This window comes from Pelecanus crispus, chromosome 1, assembly GCF_030463565.1.
Source record: "Pelecanus crispus isolate bPelCri1 chromosome 1, bPelCri1.pri, whole genome shotgun sequence".
NCBI lineage: Eukaryota > Metazoa > Chordata > Aves > Pelecaniformes > Pelecanidae > Pelecanus > Pelecanus crispus.
The window spans coordinates 198,163,107-198,183,231 of NC_134643.1; the positions used below are offsets into that span (position 1 = coordinate 198,163,107).

The 20,125-nt window shown below is 38.3% G+C and overlaps 1 protein-coding gene across 1 annotated transcript in view; it reads right to left on the bottom strand.

Moving 5' to 3' along the window:
- Positions 1–20,125, bottom strand: part of FREM2 (FRAS1 related extracellular matrix 2) — a 146,940-nt gene that overhangs the window by 51,610 nt on the left and 75,205 nt on the right. Inside the window, exons 3-6 of the mRNA XM_075722378.1 lie at positions 14,247–14,393; positions 11,729–11,959; positions 8,859–8,984; positions 7,690–7,941 (exon numbers count right to left, since the gene is read on the bottom strand). Of these exons, the coding sequence (XP_075578493.1) occupies positions 7,690–7,941; positions 8,859–8,984; positions 11,729–11,959; positions 14,247–14,393 (756 nt within the window). The remainder of the gene's footprint in view (positions 1–7,689; positions 7,942–8,858; positions 8,985–11,728; positions 11,960–14,246; positions 14,394–20,125) is intronic.

A 20,125-nucleotide genomic window follows, 5' to 3' on the forward strand; every position in this document is an offset into this window, starting at 1 on the left:
CGTGTGCCGTAAGACCAACCGTTGAGGAAAACGACCGGCCTGGCTGAATAGGGAGCTTTTGCGGGGACTCAGGGAAAAAAGGAGAGTCTACCACCTTTGGGAGAAGGGGCAGGCAACTCAGGAAGAGTACAGGGATCTTGTTAGGTCCTGCAGGGAGGAAATTAGAAAAGCAAAAGCCCAGCAAGAAGTGAATCTGGCCAATGCTGTAAAAGATAATAAAAAATGCTTTTATAAGTACATCAGCAATAAGAGGAGAGCCAAGGAGGATCTCCATCCTTTGCTGGATGTGGGGGGGAACATTGTCACCGAGGACAAGGAAAAGGCTGAGGTACTTAACCCCTTCTTTGCCTCTGTGTTTAACAGCCAGATGAGTCATCCCCAGGGTACTCAGGCCCCTGAGCTAGAGGATAGGGATGGGGACCAGAATGGAGCCCTCATAGTCCAGGAGGAAGCAGTTAACGACCTGCTATGCCACGTGGATGCTCACAAGTCTATGGGGCCAGATGGGATCCACCCGAGAGTACTGAGGGAGCTGGCAGAGGAGCTTGCCAAGCCACTTTCCATCATCCATCAGCAGTCCTGGTTAACAGGGGAGGTCCCTGATGACTGGAGGCTTGCCAATGTGACGCCCATCTACAAGAAGGGCTGGAAGGAGGACCCGGGGAACTACAGGCCTGTCAGCCTGACCTCGGTGCTGGGAAAGATTATGGAGAGTGAACTCAACAGGCAAGTGCAGGTCAACCAGGGGATCAGGCCCAGCCAACATGGGTATGTTGATGAAAGGCAGGTCCTGCTTGACCAACCTGATCTCCTTTTATGACCTGGTGACCCGCCTGGTAGATGATGGAAAGGCTGTGGATGTCATTTACCTGGACTTTAGCAAAGCTTTTGACACCGTCTCCCACAATATTCTCCTAGGGAAGCTGGCAGCTCATGGCTTGGACAGGCGTAGTCTTTGCTGGGTAAAGAACTGGTTGGGTGGCCGAGCCCAGAGAGTAGTGGTAAATGGAGTTAAGTCCAGTTGGCAGCCAGTCACGAGTGGAGTTCACCAGGGCTCTGTTTTGGGGCCAGCCTTGTTTAATATCTTTATCGATGATCTGGATGAGGGGATTAAGTGCGCCCTCAGCAAGTTTGCAGATGACACCAAACTGGGTGGGAGCGTCGATCTGCTGGAGGGTAGGATGGCCCTGCAGAGGGGCCTGGACAGGCTGGATCGATGGGCCGAGGCCAACTGTATGAGGTTCAACAAGGCCAAGTGCCGGGTCCTGCACTTCGGTCACAACAACCCCATGCAATGCTACAGGCTTAGGGAAGAGTGGCTGGAAAGCTGCCTGGCCGAAACGGATGTGGGGGTGCTGGTTGATAGCCAGCTGAACATGAGCCAGCAGTGTTCCCAGGTGGCCAAGAAGGCCAACAGCATCCTGGCTTGTATCAGGAATAGTGTGGCCAGCAGGAGCAGGGAGGTGATTGTTCCCCTGTACTCGGCGCTGGTGAGGCCGCACCTGGAATACTGTGTCCAGTTTTGGGCCCCTCAATACAAGAAAGACATTGAGGTGCTGGACCGTGTTCAGAGGCGGGCAACAAGGCTGGTGAAGGGTCTGGAGCACAGGCCTTATGAGGAGCGGCTGAGGGAACTGGTGTTGTTTAGTGTGGAGAAGAGGAGGCTGAGGGGAGACCTTATCGCTCTCTACAACTACCTGAAAGGAGGTTGTAGTGAGGTGGGTGTTGGTCTCTTCTCCCATGTAGTTAGCGATAGGATGAGAGGAAATGGGCTCAAGCTGTGCCAGGGGAGGTTTAGGTTGGAAATTAGGAAAAATTTCTTTACAGAAAGGGTGGTCAAGCATTGGAACAGGCTGCCCAGAGAGGTGGTGGAGTCACCATCCCTGGAGGCGTTCAAAAAACGTGTAGATGTGGCACTTGGGGACATGGTTTAGTCTAGTCTACCCTTGATTGTTTTAGTGTGGACTTGGTAGTGTAGGTTAATGGTTGGACTGGATGATCTTAAAGGTCTTTTCCAACCTAAACGATTCTATGATTCTATGATTATATAATAGAATATTTAATTATCATCAGCTGGAAATTTGGCTCAGTACACCCTGAAAATCAGTTGATACTTTATGCCTACTGGGAGACTTAATGCAAAGCATATATTTATAATGTAGCATTGCCATGCTGACTTTCTGTGTCTTTTCAGGCTATTGATAATAAATATCAACTTTACTAGTGCAAGCAAGTGGACAAGTGCTAGCAGCTACTGATTTCCAGAACATGGTCTGAGGATTTCCAAAGTTCAGTTAACTGTAGGGGGAGTGACAGCAAGTGTTTTAAAGAAACCTCCAGAAGAGTAAAGAATTAATCTGTTCTGTTTGACCTCTAACATTGGCTTTCTGCATTATCATACCATGATCATACCACCATCCAGTTTACTCAGCTGTAAAATATTCCCAGGTAGTGCAATCTTCTATCATGTAGATGATACAAGTAATTGATTCTGTTGAATAGGTATAACGAAAATGGTAAGCAAAGCTCTGACATAAACCTAAGTCCTTTGCTTTCCCAGCCTTGATGTAGAATGTCAAGAAGAAGTCTGAATGGCTGCTTGCCCATCTAATGTGAATGAAGTGGAACAAATGTATTTAATGTACTTCCTGCTGTGAACAGCATGAGGCTTCAACAATTCCAGTAAGGCAAGATGACTGTTTGTCAGCCTGGCTGTAAGGCTGTGTGCTCTCACAGCAACACTAAATACAGTAGCATGGAATTAAAATCACATGGGAAGACAGCCACTGACAAAAAACAAACTGACAAAAAGAAAACAAAGTAATTGTAAGCATTCTCCTCTTAGCTGCAAACTTCCAGCTCTGCATTCATCACACCTCTTCTCTTCTGGTTTCCAAATGCGATTACAAATCAAGAGTTTAAATTTTGCCCACAATACAAAACAGAGTAAGCAAAAAAGAGTCCAGATCAGCAGCCTAGCAACCAAAACATTCAACTATGAGAGAGCAGAGCTTTTTGACTGCAAGCCTTGCTGCAAGGACTAAAGCATTTTCTATCAGACTTGTTGCACACAACACAGCAACACTGTTAATGTTGGAACCAAATTACAGGCTCTTCATTACTAGATGACCACTAACAAAAGAATTTGATCTAATTTTTTCTCTAGATACGTGAAATGATTTCAGAGTCACAGCTTCAGTTGGAAAAACAGAGAGTGCTTCCAGGCTGATCTTGCTTAGCTGCTAAATGCCTGGGGATTAAGGCATTTCCATGGAAGACTGGGGTCTGAGGTTTTTCAGGGTCCGAGACTAAACTCCAGGACTCTTCTCTCCAAGGGGAATGAAAAGTGTGCAGCAACCTTATCTTAGTTTTCCTAGATGTATAATAGTGATCTATTATGTAAAGGGCCTCCTCTGAATGAGCTTTATGCTGAACTCTGTGCAGGATAGATATGACCTGAGCCAATAAAGTGATCTCAAATTCTTCAGGGATTTCTGTTCATCTCCCAAATCCTTGAAATGCATGAAGACAAGTAGTTCAGCCCATCAATTCTGGTTAGATTTAGCAGGACAAGTTCACATGAGTATGAAAAATGGATTTTGTTTGTTTGTTTTTGGATTTTATCTTGAACATCTAAATACCTATTGAAACACTATTGAGCATTCCTTTCTTTAGATTTCCACTAGATTCTTTTAGATTTTTCTTTAGAAATCATAATTATTTTATGAAGCAAGAATAGCTATGTATCTTTGTTGTTTAATGTCATTTCATAGTACCAGCTGTTTTAACACAAAACTAGAAAAAATTCCTTCCTTCATGCACAGTAGTGTTTACCACTTTGGGTTGAATGGCAAATTAAATTTCTAAGGGTAGGGTTTATATCTACTGTCAGAAATCAATGTATTCAGATGCACCAGGTACCCATGGTGATTGATCTCAACAGTTTAGATAATTCTCCTAGGATGGGATGGTTCCTGGGAGTACATCTCTCTCTTCATTAACTGTAGACGGATCCTGGCATAGCCTGCTTGAGTGAGATGTCTAAATGTATAGATGGCTAATATCAAATGAGATTACTGCCACCCCAAAAGTGGATGATTTGCGTAGGTCTTTCCCCTGAATGCTTTTCTTCCAGTGGTTCATGGTTAGTAACTATCACCTCTGACTCAAACAGATCCATGTTTTTATTTTTTAGTGCTTAAACTCTAGTGACACCTGTAACTTTGAAGCCAAGATTTCCACGTACAACTTTGCTTTGTATTTCACTAACTTAATCCTTTTCTTCTATCTGTCTCCAACTTCAGGACCTATCAGGAAAAGTCCCTTCCAAATTAAGAAATGTCCCAACAGCAGCACCAATTTTAAAATCACCTTTCACAATATATAAATATACCTGTGCATGCTCTACATACCATGATTTTTTTTCAAATTTTGCTTTGGCAGCACAGCACAACTGTATAATCCCCAATTAAAGTATTCAGTTGCCAGGAATTTCTTTAATGTACTCTGGTTCACTAGAAAGTTGAGCACACCTCTTTTACTTTTTGCTTATTGTCATGAGTGTATGGCAACTCAGCTATTCTACTTAGACCCTAAGGGCCTTTGCTAGAAATAAAAGAAGAAAAGACTTTGATGATAGGTACTGAAGGTGAATGTTTCCTAATTAACTTGCATTGAATGCCAGAGGAGATAAGGTAATGTTGCTAGTGCTGACTTGACTTCCATAGGAAAGATCTCATGTAGTATTATTAAACTTTGACCTTTGCTCTTTGTTTCTTTTGACCTGAAGAAGTCAATGCATAATGTTAATCCAGTCACAGTACTTTGAGAAATCACAACTTAATGACATGCTGTGACATTCGTCCAAAGAAACTTTGTTAAGTAGCAAATGAATTTAAATGAACAATCAGAAAAATATATCAGTAGATGTGATGTAAAGAGACTAAAGTGGACTACAGATTTTAGTATGATAACATTACTATATCTCATAGGCTATTATATATGTGCTAAAGCTTTCATCCACCTCTACCTTAGGCATTTCTGAATTAAATTTTATCATTAAAAGCTAAAGAAAATGCTTTTTGTTTCACATAGCATACTGTTTTAACTTATTAAAATTAATTTTGTGCACTGCAAACAATAATAACCAATGCTACTTAAAATCCCCTGCTTATTTATGCAGAAATTCAATCATGACTGCCAGGGTGTTAAATTGCTCACACATTTCATAAATATGTGTGTATATACACAATCTGAACTAATCTCATATATATATATTTTTATGTGTGTGTGAATACACAAATAAATATGTAAGGTACAACTTACAATTTATCTACTCTGTAGTCTACTCTGCTTTTTACAGAGCAGGCAGCACAAGAGATCTCAGATGAAACAAAATGAATATAGACTTTTCTGTTACCATGCATTATGTTTTTGTGCAAACTAAAAGCATGTGGTAGAAAACTTTCCTGGTAAGTGAATTGTCAGTAAGTTTTTGAACGCTCTGAAATTTTTTGTGGGAGTATTTTTAGTGATACAGAAAGCAAAAAAGGAGTTCTGTCACATTATTTCAAATATGACATATGCACCATTTTGGGTGCAAAAGACAAGTGAATGTTTGTGAAAAACGATCCAAACCTATCCTTCAAAACCCCCTTATCTTTCAGTATCCAAAATTTTGTTTATTCTTACCAACAAATGTAGGTGTTTCAGTTGTTGCATAATGGAAGTTTTCTACTCTAATGTCCCAAACATGTCCCCAACTTTTTTAATAAATCCCATATTATTATTATTTGTTAAATAATTCCTGTTTAAAAGTTTGTAGCATTGAGGCAAGTTTGCTCATAAATGCAGGCAATACTAGACTTAAAACTGAACGACAGTATACAAACCAAATTACTTCTCATGTTTTCCAGTGGCAGTGTTAAAATAAAGGAGATTTCTTGTTAACTTCCCTAATATCTTGTGGGAGTTTCATAAACTGTTGAGTTTTATACTATGTTGTGATTAATTTTCATAATTTCTTATTCAAAGTCACTCTAGGCTAGTTAAAATGACTGTATAAGCCTATGAATGACAATATTTTATTTTAAATGCTAAAACAAGCATATAAAATGTTCCTTCCCAGTCACTGAAGTTCCCACTGAAGTTAGATGCTCTAATTTCAACTCACCACTGTTTTAAATAATCTCTTGGAGAAACTTTTTCCCTGTCCCAAACTTTCCATATACATTTTAAGTAGTCAGAACACCTTTAAAAGCTGGATAATCAGCTGCTTCATGTATGTATTTTTTTATAGTTACTCTCCCAATATTCTATGCTCTGCTATCTCCAAACTGTAAAGTTCATGAATTCATCAAAATTATTGAAAAAATCAAATTGTTGTAAAAAACCTACACAAATAAAGCTGTATTTGCTATCACAGCAAAGTCAGATAAACATATTTCTATTTCAGCTTGCATTCGATATATGATCTGTTACTTTACAAGAAGTGTTATTTGAAACTGTTGTATTCACTAATGCTATACGATTACCCAAATGCTCCACAGAGAAAACAGTCACCTCTGTCACAGGATTACACATGAGAAATTTCAGGCAGACTGAGTGTTTACGATGCAATTAGATGAGTATGAACTTCCTGCCTTTAAGAGCTGCCTTTTATATCCTTAACTAGGGAGAAATCATTGTGCTGCTAACAACTCTCTATCTTGGCATCAGACTTTCAAAGACTACTGTACTGTATAATTCCTGACATTAGTCTTTAGGAAATATGACAGTGTCATGACAGATGGTTTATGGCCTCATAGAGAGGACTAAAATAGCTTACCAGTATTCCTTTCAAAGAATTTACAGTTGAGATGTCAGCCTCCAAACTCCATGCATAAATGAGGGCAATTGTACCAGGAAACCTTTTTGCTACCTCTCCTAGAAAGAGGGATGCCACACCAGTGCTAGGGACACCGAAGGAGAGGCTTGAGGCAGCAATAATATTTTCATGTATTTTCAAAAGCAGCTGGTGATACAGTGTGATGATTGTACTCTTCCTTAGTCACAGACCTCTCTCTAATCACCACCAGAAATGTCCCTTTCAATGCAATATATCAAAGCTATTGACCACTTGAACAAAGGACATAATTCTCTCAGCATTTCCTTATTGAGGTGATTTCTAAAGCAACATTACTGTCTTTTGATTATTTGCTTTATTAAAAAGACAAAGGAAGCATACATGGACACTTCTAGGCAGAAATTTAAATGCAGCATCAAATCAGAAGGAATATAGCTTGCCTCTTAGCAGCTGCTAGATGGATTCTGGTCTATCAGGGCCTCTAGTATGGCTCTTTGGAGCATAATGCAATGGGCCCGAATGCTTTGTGGACACAACCTCAGAAGCACACATACAAGGGTGCCCATGCAGGGTGACATTTTGGATTACACCTGTTCCTGTGACAGAATGGAAAGGTGCCTCTCTTCAGTTCCATTTTCTCAAACCATAAAATATCAGTACTAAATACTTTAATAAACCCACATAGCTTTCTAATAGTATTTTCAAATCTCAAGATGGAAGCAGCATGTGTTTTAACCACCAGGAAGAAATGCAAAAATCCAATTTCTACATGCTGATTTGAGTGTGATGCTATTTGTAGTTTCTGTCCTGAACTGGGAATATCACTTTATTACATGGTATCTTACCATCATCCTTGTCAGGTACAATGGTAATTCGAGTGCTTGGGAATTCTGCACCAATTCTTCCACCCATTGGCATGCTCAGCAAAACATCAAAGGTCTCAGCCTCTTCATACAAGGAATCATCTATGATGACGATCCGGCACATTTTTTCTTGTTCGTCTTTGTCAAAACGTAGAATGCTGTTGTGATCCTCAGGCCTGGATATGTAGTCAGAGTAAGAAAGTACAGAGGTTGGGGCAGTGCCAGATGCAGTTCCTGTGGCATAAAAGGAAAATAGTCACTATATATACCATGGTTATAATGTCCCCTCACAGAGGCTGAATTTTATTTTCATTATCTTTTAATTTCTATTTACTTTGAAGTGATAAGGTGGGCTGAAACCTCTGACCAGGCTACATTTCTGAGGTTCCTGGACAAACTACTTCCGTATATGATGCAATGCAAACACATGGCTCCTTAAGTTCATTTGTAGTTTTTCAGTCAGAAGGAATATTGTAGTCTATCACAAGAGACACAGACTGACAAAGGAGACCCTGTGAGGATTACCAGTTACCTCTCTTAGTATATTTTACCCATTGAAGATACCAGTGGACCAGAAATTAACTATAACAGATAGAATTTGATGAAAAAAATTATTTTGATTCCAGATCACCTCACCAAAAATGTTGCTTCATCTCTCCAGATGAAAAAAAATAATAAAAACGCAGGTGTAGAGACCCCATGCTCTGCATGGATATAATTAATAGGAGACTGAAAGATAGAGGAAGGAGAAGCATGGCAATTAAGCAGTATTATTTTATACCATTTTTTTCAAGATATAAACAAGTAAAGTATATCCTGGGCAATCACTGCAGTGCTTTCAGTTCTGATCACTTTCAGATATATGGGGCTGCACATAAAAACCTTGCAAAAAGATAAAGAACACAGATCCTCTTCACCTCCTAACAAATGGCAGAAATTTGGAAGATGATAATTTTTCAGCTGTATTCAGTAAACTCTAAGACAGATTGCAAAGATGAATACATTTCCAGTTGAGACTGATAATAGTTAGATGAAAAAATAATTAACAGAGTTATAAACAATTTTATTATGCAAAAGATGGAACAATTCTTTTTTCTTTTCTGTCTCTCTTCCATTTTTGACTTTTTTTTTTCTATAGTAGATCCTGCTACCTTGTTGTGTGTAGCAGATAACCATCAGTTCCTGGCTCACATCTCCACTTCTTCTGACTGGAATAAATAATTCACCAACATCTTCTTCAATAGTATAGGAGGACTGAGGAATAAAGACAGTTGATTCTGCAAAGAACAGACACATTTGTTTATGTAGATTTATGGCCTCATAAAGTCACCTGTAAAATAGCTAGGAGCATTTAGCATATTCTAAAGGGCAACAAATAACTCGTATTTATCAGCAATGGCGCTAAATTTTAAGAAAAACTTGGAGGGTGAGAGAAATAGAGTTTGTCAGTGTTTCAGAAATGGAAAAGAAAATCAGATCATTAGGTCTGAATTCACAAGTCCTTAATAAGTAGTCTCTAATGTGACTAATTTACTTATCTAGGGTTAATGGTGTAAGACAGTGTTTGGAGAATTTGTCCACAAGTTCTATATTTTTATTATTGCTATGGTATTTAATTATTAACGGTTAATCACAGAAGTATCAATAGCATAGCTTACACACAGGCAGCGGTTCTGCCAGGCCATTCTTTAACTTACTGCTTCAAGATAACCATGAAAATCATTTGGCATTGAGGATGCAAGACTGAGCTCTTGCTATCTTACTCTGACTTAGACATACGATTTGGGTTGGCTACATGTCTACACTCCGGTGCTACTCGAAGGAGACCTAGCCAATACAGTCAATGAAGTCTGGAGAGCAACCTCACCCTAAAATGTATCAGACCAAAGAATGTCAGATCTGTTTTTCAGGGAAAAAACCCACTAAAATGCATTTTAAACTCCTTCAATACTTTATGCTCATATAAACAGACTGCTGAGTTTTATGCTATTATTGGGATTCAGGATCAATTTTGTTCTTGTTCTCTCAAAAACTCAGGAACAAAAGGTGGTTATGCATATAATTATAAAGCACCTTTACAGTTTCATTAATATGACTGCAACCCAAACAGAATATAATTCTGTATAATATCAAATCAAGTGGTATCAGCTGACTGCACAAAGCAAATCTTTTCATTATTTCAGAGTACTTTGGCAAACAATGTTCTGAAAATTGTCATGTGACTTCTTTGAAAATGCATTCCAGGTTTTATTTCTCCAACTGGAAAGTACTACTAGCATGACTTAAGGTCAAAAGCCTGCCTTAAAAATGCCGTAATTCAGGTTTGATAAGTTCTGTACACTTTCACTATTCCAGCAAGTCAAAAATTCAGTATGAAAAACACCAAATCCCTACCTTTTTGTTTTAAAGTAAAACAAAAGGTAACACTAAAACCCCCAATTTGTTCTTTTTGTTTCTGCCTTTAGAATTAAGTTGACAAAATGAAAAGCTCTATCCTTAAAAAAAAATGCAGGAATCTGATTTGTTTTGTTTCCAGTCTCTCTCATAATTATCCAACTAGGAGTAAAACGACACTATAAAAATTTAACAAACCTTATGAGCAACATAAAAGCTCAGAGGAGAACGATCTACACCATCTCAGCTGGTATAAGAGAACAACACATCCTTATGCAATCTCATTTTGGAATAAGACATTAACTAATGTCCTGTACACCAAGGGGTTGGTACAGCTTTCCAAACAAACTCACTATTTTGGTGCTAAGACTACACCATTCAAATAAATGAATTTTAAAATAATTTTCACTGGAAGAAGAATAAAACTTTTGATAGTTCCTGTTCAGTTAGCATATGAACTTGTTATACCCTGTGCCTTAAAAGATTATTAGGAAACCCAGTCCTTCCCCTTAAAGTTCTCTCTATATTTTTCCTGTAGATACTCCTTGATTTGCAGTTGCACATTTGATTTTCTCCTATGCAACTTCACTTTAAGTATAATTACCACAAATTCTCTGGGACTGTAAAAATTTTATCTTAATATAAGAAATAGAAAAAACCTACTGTTGGCATTAAGAAGACTCAGACAATTATCTTGAGTTGTGCTATCTCACTGATCATAGAAAAGATAGAGAGATTTAACACATTTTCAAGTAATTTCTGTCTCATACATACTGCTTTTCAAGTTAAGCACTATTTTTTAATTGACTAAATATGGATGTCAGATAACCTCTGGTTTAACTTGCATTTGTAACTAGGAACTAAGAAACCTCTGACAGTTTTTCTGCTCAGTCGTCTTCAAATGTTAATTAGGGAAGACTATATAAAACAAGCTGTTACAGTCATCTAATACTTGAAATCCTTAAGGACAGTTTTGTGTGACCGTGGCCCATGGGTTAGAGTGTCTGGATGCATCTGAAAAGCAAAGCAACCAGAGAACGCTCTACTTCCCCCCCACCCCCAATCAGCTTCTTTCTTCATTTACATTTAACCATAATTTTATTTGTTCTTGACACAGTTTGTGCTGTACTTGGTCTAGTGAACCTTACCCTTTCTGAGCTTCTCAGCTGAATATTAAAGCCTAACTGATGCAACTAGTCTGCTCCAAGACCCAAATGTTGGGACCAACCAGCTTGGACTTTCCTGTACCATCCTCTCCCACATGAATTATCATGGCAGAGTAAATCAAGTCAGCCTCCCGCCACCTGTACACTCTTTGCAAACACACTGAACTGAAAACCTATTATACTTAAAATGAAAACAAAACTAAACAAAACAAAAAAACCCTAGAAATAATATATTATAGGAAAAATGTAGGTATTTCATCAAAGCATGCTACCTTAGTTACATATTCATGAATCACTTAAAGTGATAGAGGACAAACGGCTACCCAATGCCCAAGTCTGTCTTCAGAAATATTCTGAGGAAAGGTAAGCTTTACTATCCACTGTTACTCACAGCATTTGCCCTCCAGCTTATCTTTTGGTATGTGCACATATTGGCAGTACAGTTCTTGAAAGGTTCTTACCATCTCCTGGGTCAATAATTTCCACCGTGGATACATCAGGAAATTCCAGAACTGCCATGACAGGCTCAGAAAGAACAATTTGAAAGGACTCAGACTGTTCATGTTCACCATCACTCAAAATCCGTACTCGCCATGTAGCTAAGGTTTGGCCAGGATTAAACTGCACCTGCTTCTGGGCTTTTCCTCTGAAGTCTTTATCTTTCTTGGCAGTACCATCTTTGGTGCTAATACCTGCCAAAATCAGAAATTCAGGTCATTAAAAACATCACTTGTAACTTTTCTCTTGTTATGTCATCTTTAAAAAAAGAAGTTTTAGAAAAATATACTTTTCACAACTTGAGTGTTCAAACCAACTCTGTTACTCTTGATCAGTTTCATACTGGTGTCACACATAGAGGTGGAAGCACATCAATTAAGATTATGAAAGGCAGTTTGGACAGAATTAGCCAAAGCAAAACTAACTACTAGAAAAACTCTACATTCTTGGAGGTTACAGTCAAGTTTCCATTTCTCCATAATTCAACTAGGGATGCCCAAAAGGGCCAACAGATGTTTTTCCCCCCTTTAACATTCTGGGTTCTCTTCTGTTCCAGAACATCTAAATAACATGCTGCCTGAAACCCTCAAAAATATTTATTCCACTTAGAAAAAAACAAAACCACACCTGGAAAGTTCAGCCTTCAAGGGGACAGCTAAGGAAAACACAAAGACACAAAGGGATAAAACATACGGAATAAGTATGAAAGAAGATGTAAAATCAGAACCATTGTGGTCATTCCCACTACAATAAGCATTTTTTTAAATGATTATCCTCTTATTTCAGTGTTTGCGTAATGACAATCATTAAACTCAAGTCAAGTTGAAACTGCAAAGCCAAGGGATAAAATCCAATACAGCTCATCCCACCAAGACAGCACAGACCTTACAGCCTCAGACCCAGGCTGCTCTAAAATGACTTTTCACTGGTGTTTCCCTCCCAGTTTAAGGCTGTCTGACAGGCCCTCATGGAAATTAGACAGTCCTTCAGAGCTATCTCCAACTTATGCATTTGGCCTCTGTTTGAACCCCACAGTACCACTCAAATCTTAAAGGTTTTTCTCAGGTTTTCAGGAAAAAATTTAAAACTTCTCCCTTCTCTGCCTGTTTCTTCCAACTGTTTTGTTTAATGTATTAAAACATATCACCTTTCCCTATAACCCTTACCTTTTTTGCTTCCTGCTTGCGCCTCCTCCTAAGTCATAGCCAGTATTTTACCTAACTTCCATAACCTTTCAGCCCCTTTGGAACTGCGCATGGATCAGAAAGGCCAGTAAGCATCTTAACCAATATCTTTTATGTTCTTTCCAACACTGTAATTCCATTTTGCAGGATTAAGGTAGTCAGAGGCAAGTTATTTAAATTGCTTTTTCTGGATTTTGAGTCAGCTCTATTCAGAAACTGAACTTGAATCCATAGGTAGAAAATTTTGTAAACACTCTATTTGAAGGATCAGAAGTCAAATCAGTATCTGTTAATCAGTACCAGTAATTAATTTAAACCACACATCCTTAACTTCATATTTTATTCTTTTATTCTTTTACTTTAAAAGAAATATATTATCAAAGTTAGCTTACTGTTCAGAACAGAGCCTTTTAAGTTAGATCCAGGTAGTTAGTGCCTATATCCCTTAAATCTCATGCCAAAATAGGTGTCCTAACTACATCTCAATACCTGAAATTCAGATTCTTATTCAGAAGGAGACTTAAGCAGAAACCTGATTTCTAAGCATGAGCTTGTGCTCCATGCCAAGTAAACGTTTACATATCTCTGCAAAAACAGCTTTAAATTGAGTGCCTTTTCTAAGCAGTGCAAGCCCACCATAGGTTTTGACATGAAACTGTACAAGGACTCCCTGGTCCAAATGCATGACTAGGAAGAGAATGGGAACAGATCCAGAAGCTAGAGACAGTGTGAGGTTGCAGAATGTGATAACACAATCTTTTTTCACCTTTTCACTCCCCAGACACTGCAAACAGCTTTCAACACCTCCTGTATCAGCCTCAGTTGACTGCCAATGTTGACTGAAGAAAACGAGCCTAATGCTCGTAGCTGCTAATCAGACCAGCTCACAATAGCCTTCCTGGAAAATGATGTATGTTTATTGTTGTCTTTCCAATTGCTACAACTGTATTTTCTCATTACAGGAAAAATAAAATCTGGACAGGAACTGTATTGTGTGAAACAAATACAACAGTGGCATCAATCAAATCAAAGAAAGAATGATGGTCTTGCATTGTTAAGCCAAAAATTAATTGCAGAAGACAAAAAAAAAAAAAAAAAAAAGTGAAAAGTTCATCGTATAACTAAAAAAATCATATACTTAGCATAACAAAAAATACTTGCTTTAACAAACGTACTCCTTTGAATCTAGCTTGCTTAGTATCAAACCAGTAAAAGGATATACCTGTATTGATACATTGTATCAACTGGCTGGGCAGTGATTTATAGAAACAATTGATACGGCTAAAATTGAACTTACTTATAAAAGAGGTTTCTCCCAGGTAACCTCTCCGTTTAAGAACAACATCAAGATATTTGGAGTCTTCATTTACCAAATAATACTCCTTTTCTAAGGAGATCCATGCCCAGTTTAGGCGAAAATGTTGATTCTTCAGCTTATTGCCTCCTGCAAAATGATAAAGATATATTTATTCATTTTTCTTTTCTGTTAAATACTACTTTGTCTTTTGAGGTTAATGTAACCTGTATCCTGCGTAAGATATGTATCTTAGCCAGACATAACAACCCAAAGGTTTTAAAGATTTTAAACTAAGAAATAACAAGTAAAGAACCCAACCATGATACTTTTGGTACATATAGGAATAAATTTTATCTTAGATGCATACAAACTAGTTACATTCCTTCCCGGGATGCCAATTTTCTTCTTTTCAAGGGAAAAAGAAAAAGAATTAATCAAAATATATTTAGTCTGCCTTTTTTAGAAATTACAAAAATTGTGGATAATCCAAGTTTCTGCAGAACCATATTGGTATTTCCAAATAACACACAACACAGGACATCATGCAGAACTTCCTCAATATGATCAGACTGCCAGAAGCACTGGAAGACCCTTATTATGTTGAGAGACTGGAGATGATACCTACCATCTTTTATACTGCATTTACCCATGCAGCCTGCTTCTAAAACTTAATATTTTGTTCACTAAATCTGACAATTTCTGCTCTTACTGGTTTAGAATTTAGGAATCAGCACTGTGTGATTTTACGAACAGCTTTCATGTCTTGCTAGGAAATGGTTTCAACAACATTAAGTGTCCCTGATAAACACCACAGTTTGTAGCTATGCTGATGCCCTCCTAAGCTTACATGCGTGTAACTGTTGCGTTAAGTATGATTGCCTGTGTCACCTAAGGAGATTTAGAGAGATACAAATGCTTATTGGAATTCTCTTAAACTATTTTGCAATGACCTATCTTCATGATATGACGAATGCCCCCAACTGAGTAAGCTGCTGAGATGTGTTTTGAGAGTCTATTTTCAACAGACCAAAAGATGTCCTCACAGTTCTTTTTACACAGGCACCACTGTAGCAACATGGTCCTGGTGAAGAAATCAGACTCCAGGGATCCTTTCCATGGCAGCAGTAGCAAAACAGCTTCCCTGCAGTCTCACTGAACATGGATGGTTTCTGTAGGAATTGAAATTTTTCACTGGGAATTGAAAGCTCAGGACAGGAAGCAGTACACTCAGCTAGGGAAACTGAATGGTTAACATGGACCAAGTCAGCATCTCTGTCTGGCAGCTGTTGATGTTGATAGCGTTGTCCTTAAGTTGAAGACTATTTCTTCTTACAAAAATCGTTAGAACCTTCACAGTCCTCCTCAAACAAAAATGCCCATATATTTATCAGCAGAAGTAGGCTCCCTTTTTGAAGCCAAAGCAATGCAGGAATACAGAAAGCATCCCTCAAAGTTTTGGAGGGGATAATATGGAAGCCATTTAACTCCAGCTGCAAAACACTAAGCACCAGCCTAAAATCTGAGCATGTCTCAGCCTAATCTCTCGCTCCCAGCAGAAATGAAGCTGTGTGTCTACAATTAATGGGATTTGTACAACTGTAAAACAGCAGGAAGTGTTTATTGAAACGGCAGGCTTCACGGAGTTTTTCTTAGTCTAAAAAAGCAATCCAGAAACAACAACTGCAAACAGATGGCACTTTAAGGTCCTGTTAAAAATGCAGCTTTTTTTTCGGTTGCAAAGGTAATAGCTGAAAAGAGCTAGCACCCATTTCACTGACTATAAACCAAGACTGAATATCTCAAATTAGATTAACACATTTCTGATAAAATATAGCATAGCTTTACTTTCTCATGTACAGTTTACCTCCATCTGTTCACTGATTCTCCACAGTAAAAAGGCCTTTCTTGTCAGTGTAGAGATTCTGGATCCCAGAGATAAAAGGGCATGCCAAATCAAGTTTTGTATATCATCCTATTGAATGTGTTTGTTATTACTCAGAAGAATCCTCTAATTTCCACAGCAAGAACAAAATAACCTGCTTAGCTCACTGAAGGCAGATGCTTACTCAGCAACTGTCTTCTGGGAGCATTGGCTTGTGTGAGAAGCTGTAGTCTGATTTCCTTCCCACAAGGTGCTGCTACAGAACAAGGTTTGCTTAGGTAATGGCTGTCTGAAATGCGCAAGGAATCCCCTTTAGAAATTAACACTTCTGTACACAAGCCAGTGAACAAAGTCATTCCTCTCAGCAGAGAAACGTATGTAAGTATTTCAGTTCACTCATGGCTTAACTACTGGAGGAAGAGCCAAATGGAGGTTGGTTTTCCTCTTCCAGTTTTTCCATTCTATTCCTTGAAAAATTAGGCAGCCCTTCCACATGCTTCCACTCTGTTTCAAAGATAAGCCTCTATATTTCTTTACTGACCTCTCTACTAGAAAAAAACAACCACCATACTTGTGTAATTTCACATAAGGGCAATGGTACTGTGTAAACAAAAGGGGGAAAATGGTTACTGGAGTATCACGCTGTACTCCCTGCCCTGCTTCTTTCTGCTCTTTTGATCTCTATTGTTACTGACCAAGGGGAAGGCTACAAACACACATACCAAAACTTATAATGAGCACCACAAGAAAACCAGTAACTATAGTGTTAGCTATACAAGCACTACATTAGGTTAGCCATATGTTATGTCTTCCCATTAGTTTCTTGGGACAAACACAACAGAATATGTCTTGTTCTTTAATCCAGTGAGAAAAGACATTTGTGTGCCACCCCTGAAAACACTGCCCAATTTAAACATAATTTGACAAAGAGATAAAAGCTTCTAAGATATAAAAGGAATGAAAATCTACTGCCAATTAGATGAGAGAGAACCTATTAGTATCACTATTAAGATGAGACCACTGAGAAAAAAAATACTGCTGCATCAGCTTACTAGAAATGAGAATGCCAGACACTGGAAACCCCCCACAGCTGAAGGAAAAGTTTCTAGCAGAATTTGTATCTTTTTAGACAAAAGAGATTCCAGCCAGGGGATGGAAAGCAATAGGAAATCAGCATCATTTGTTCTACTGTCCAAAGAACTAATGGTTTAAACATGTTGTGGGCGTAGGCACACAATCTACAGCTTGCTTACATACAGATCTCTTATGTTTCATCTCTAGTGTCTTAAACAGTTCAACCTTAAATGTAATCTATATTTGCACATAATTAGCGAACATATCAAAATTACTATACAAGAGTAAAAATCCCAGCTGTTAAAAAGGAACAGTCACATGGAGAAATTTCAGTAGCCACCTACCAAACCAGTTCATTCTTCTCACTGGTGCTATGAAAAATGCTGAAGCACACTGAGTTAGAAACCTAATGAAAGGATGAAATTTAGGAAGCAAAAAGCACAAGAAAGGCAATATGAAAGATTTAATACTGTCTTAATTCCACCTATTTCTTGCTTTCAGCAGTTTCTTTCTATTTTTTCTTAGAGTAAAAAAAAAAGTTATTTCTAGGGGGCTTCCAGCAAGCCTCCATTTCCACAGGCCTACTTCTGCCCCTGAAATATATCTTGTTCACCTTTTAGAATTTGCAGTACCCATCAGATTTAGATTTTTAAGAAAAGAATATAGATATTTTAGATCTTGCTTTCTTCACTTTGTGCTTTTTGTGTTCAGAAGAAATGTTTTATACAAGCCATTCCATGGTCCAATGTCCCCGAAGAATAAAACCAACAGTGTTGTTGTTATTACTATTGTTATTATTTTTACAGACCTCTGATACAATACAGCAGGAAGCATATAATACATCTGCTCTAATTTCAGGTATTTATTTTGGGGCTAGAAATCCTAAACTGTCTTTATAGCCAAAATGAGGAAAGAGGCATTTTGTAAGGCTATGACTTATTTTAGGCATCCATTTTTTAATGAGATTAGCTGTGCCTCAAGATATGCAGAAATACATGCATTTTTCCTCAGCAGCTGTTAAAGATGCCTGTTGTGACCAGTTACGTTGTAGCCATTTTTATTATAGTCATCTAATGCTGCGTAAGATTAATTCCACCATGCCTGAACTAGATGAAACTGGGCCTTTTCTACAACACAGAAGAGTCAAGCACCACACAAACATAAGGTCTATAAAGAATATTAAGAGTATAGCTTTCAGAAATTATAAAATATCAGAAATAAAATTGCAAAGCCATCTTAATTTGGTTCCCTATTAAATTAATTATCTGTCCTACGATAATATTTCTATAAGCAGATTAATTTTGCATTGCTTACTAGCACTTCCCTTGGGCTTAGTCAAATATTTAGCTGCTGGGCAAGTAATTAAGGTAGTATACCTCAATGACAGTTTGCTTTTGTTCCTCTCCCAGACAAGTACTTGTAAGACAAATACATCAGAAGTTTGGGGAGGGAAGCCATTACTAGAGTGCTTTTAAAACTAAACAAAAAGAAGGAGGGCTGTGTTACAACGAGGTAAATCCAAAGTGACTTTGCTTATATATTAATGAGACATGGTTGGCAAGACATTGCTATAGTGATGCATGAAAACCTGTTTCTTGAATTTTGCCAGAGATCAGAGTGCAGCAGTGCTAAACCAGAAGGTGCTAGACAGGACATCGTGCAGTGAGACGTTCACAAGAAATGAGATAGCAAGGGTTGTCAGACACAGTCAAAAACTTTGTAAGGAGCTAAAGCTAAGGATCTAGAGTAAGGTGGGTCACAAAGTGACTTCATGACTGTGCCTTCATGACTGACTGAGGCTGCTGAGGACAACACCCTCTGAAAAGGTTTGTCTGAATATGACAAGTCAAAGATGGATGTCACCTAGAATCGGTCTTTATAGGAGTCCTGTCATCAAACTGGTCACCTGTCAGAAAACAGTGATACATTATTTTTGCATAGGTCATCAAACCAGTAATTCCTAGAATGATCAAATCATCCAGAAACTCCCATTTCAATTACTTAATACGAATAAAAGAGGAGGAGGAAGAGGACTTGGTCAGTAAACTGGTTAAAGCAAAAAATATTAAAATGAATATTCCCATTTAAGCACTTATCTTTCTAACCATGCTGCTCAGATATCTTTAAAAAGATATAAAACAACCTCCATAAGAAATACAGATTAGATTGTCATAACTTTCTATCATGATGCAAAGAACTCAGAGAAGGAAAGAATCAGTTCCAGTTCTTTCCACAGATCACTGGGCTATGTTAAAACAGTATAAAATAAATCTCTGCCACTAAATTGTGTCTCTTGAGCACTGGCAACTGAAGGGCATTCCATAAAGAATGTCTGATTGTAGCTGTGCTGTCATTAGGAGCTACTCTAGAACCCTAGTTCATAAACAAAGGCATACAACTACACCACAGTGTTCACTTATTGACACAATAGAAATTGATGTATCTTGATACAGATATTGGCTTCCCTATATGGTATCCATGGCATAACCAGTCAGAGATGAATCAGCTAGAGTGCTTAACCTGTATAACCATAGCCACACAGACTCATTGTGTCCACAAGATATAAGTCTGTACAAGCATGGCTGTCTGGTACTTGTAGAGCTTTATGGTGCAACATATCTGGTCTCCCTGGTCATTAGGTGAGCTTGTTTAATGGGGAAAAAAACTTTCATAAATTCTTCCAGGGCAAAGAACATACACCAGTCACAAGAAAGACAGAGGGAAAAAAAGATTTGCATGTCTGCAAGAGCTGCCGTCCTTCTTCTTTGGTTCAAAATATTTGACCCTACTGGGTCCCTCATTCAAACAGGGTTACTAAGTCAGCACTACTCTATCCTCCTTCCTACAGATCTCCTCACTGCAGCAGGTATATGAAGCACCTGAAAAAGGAAAGCCACTCCTGAACTTGAGTTCAACCTGCAGA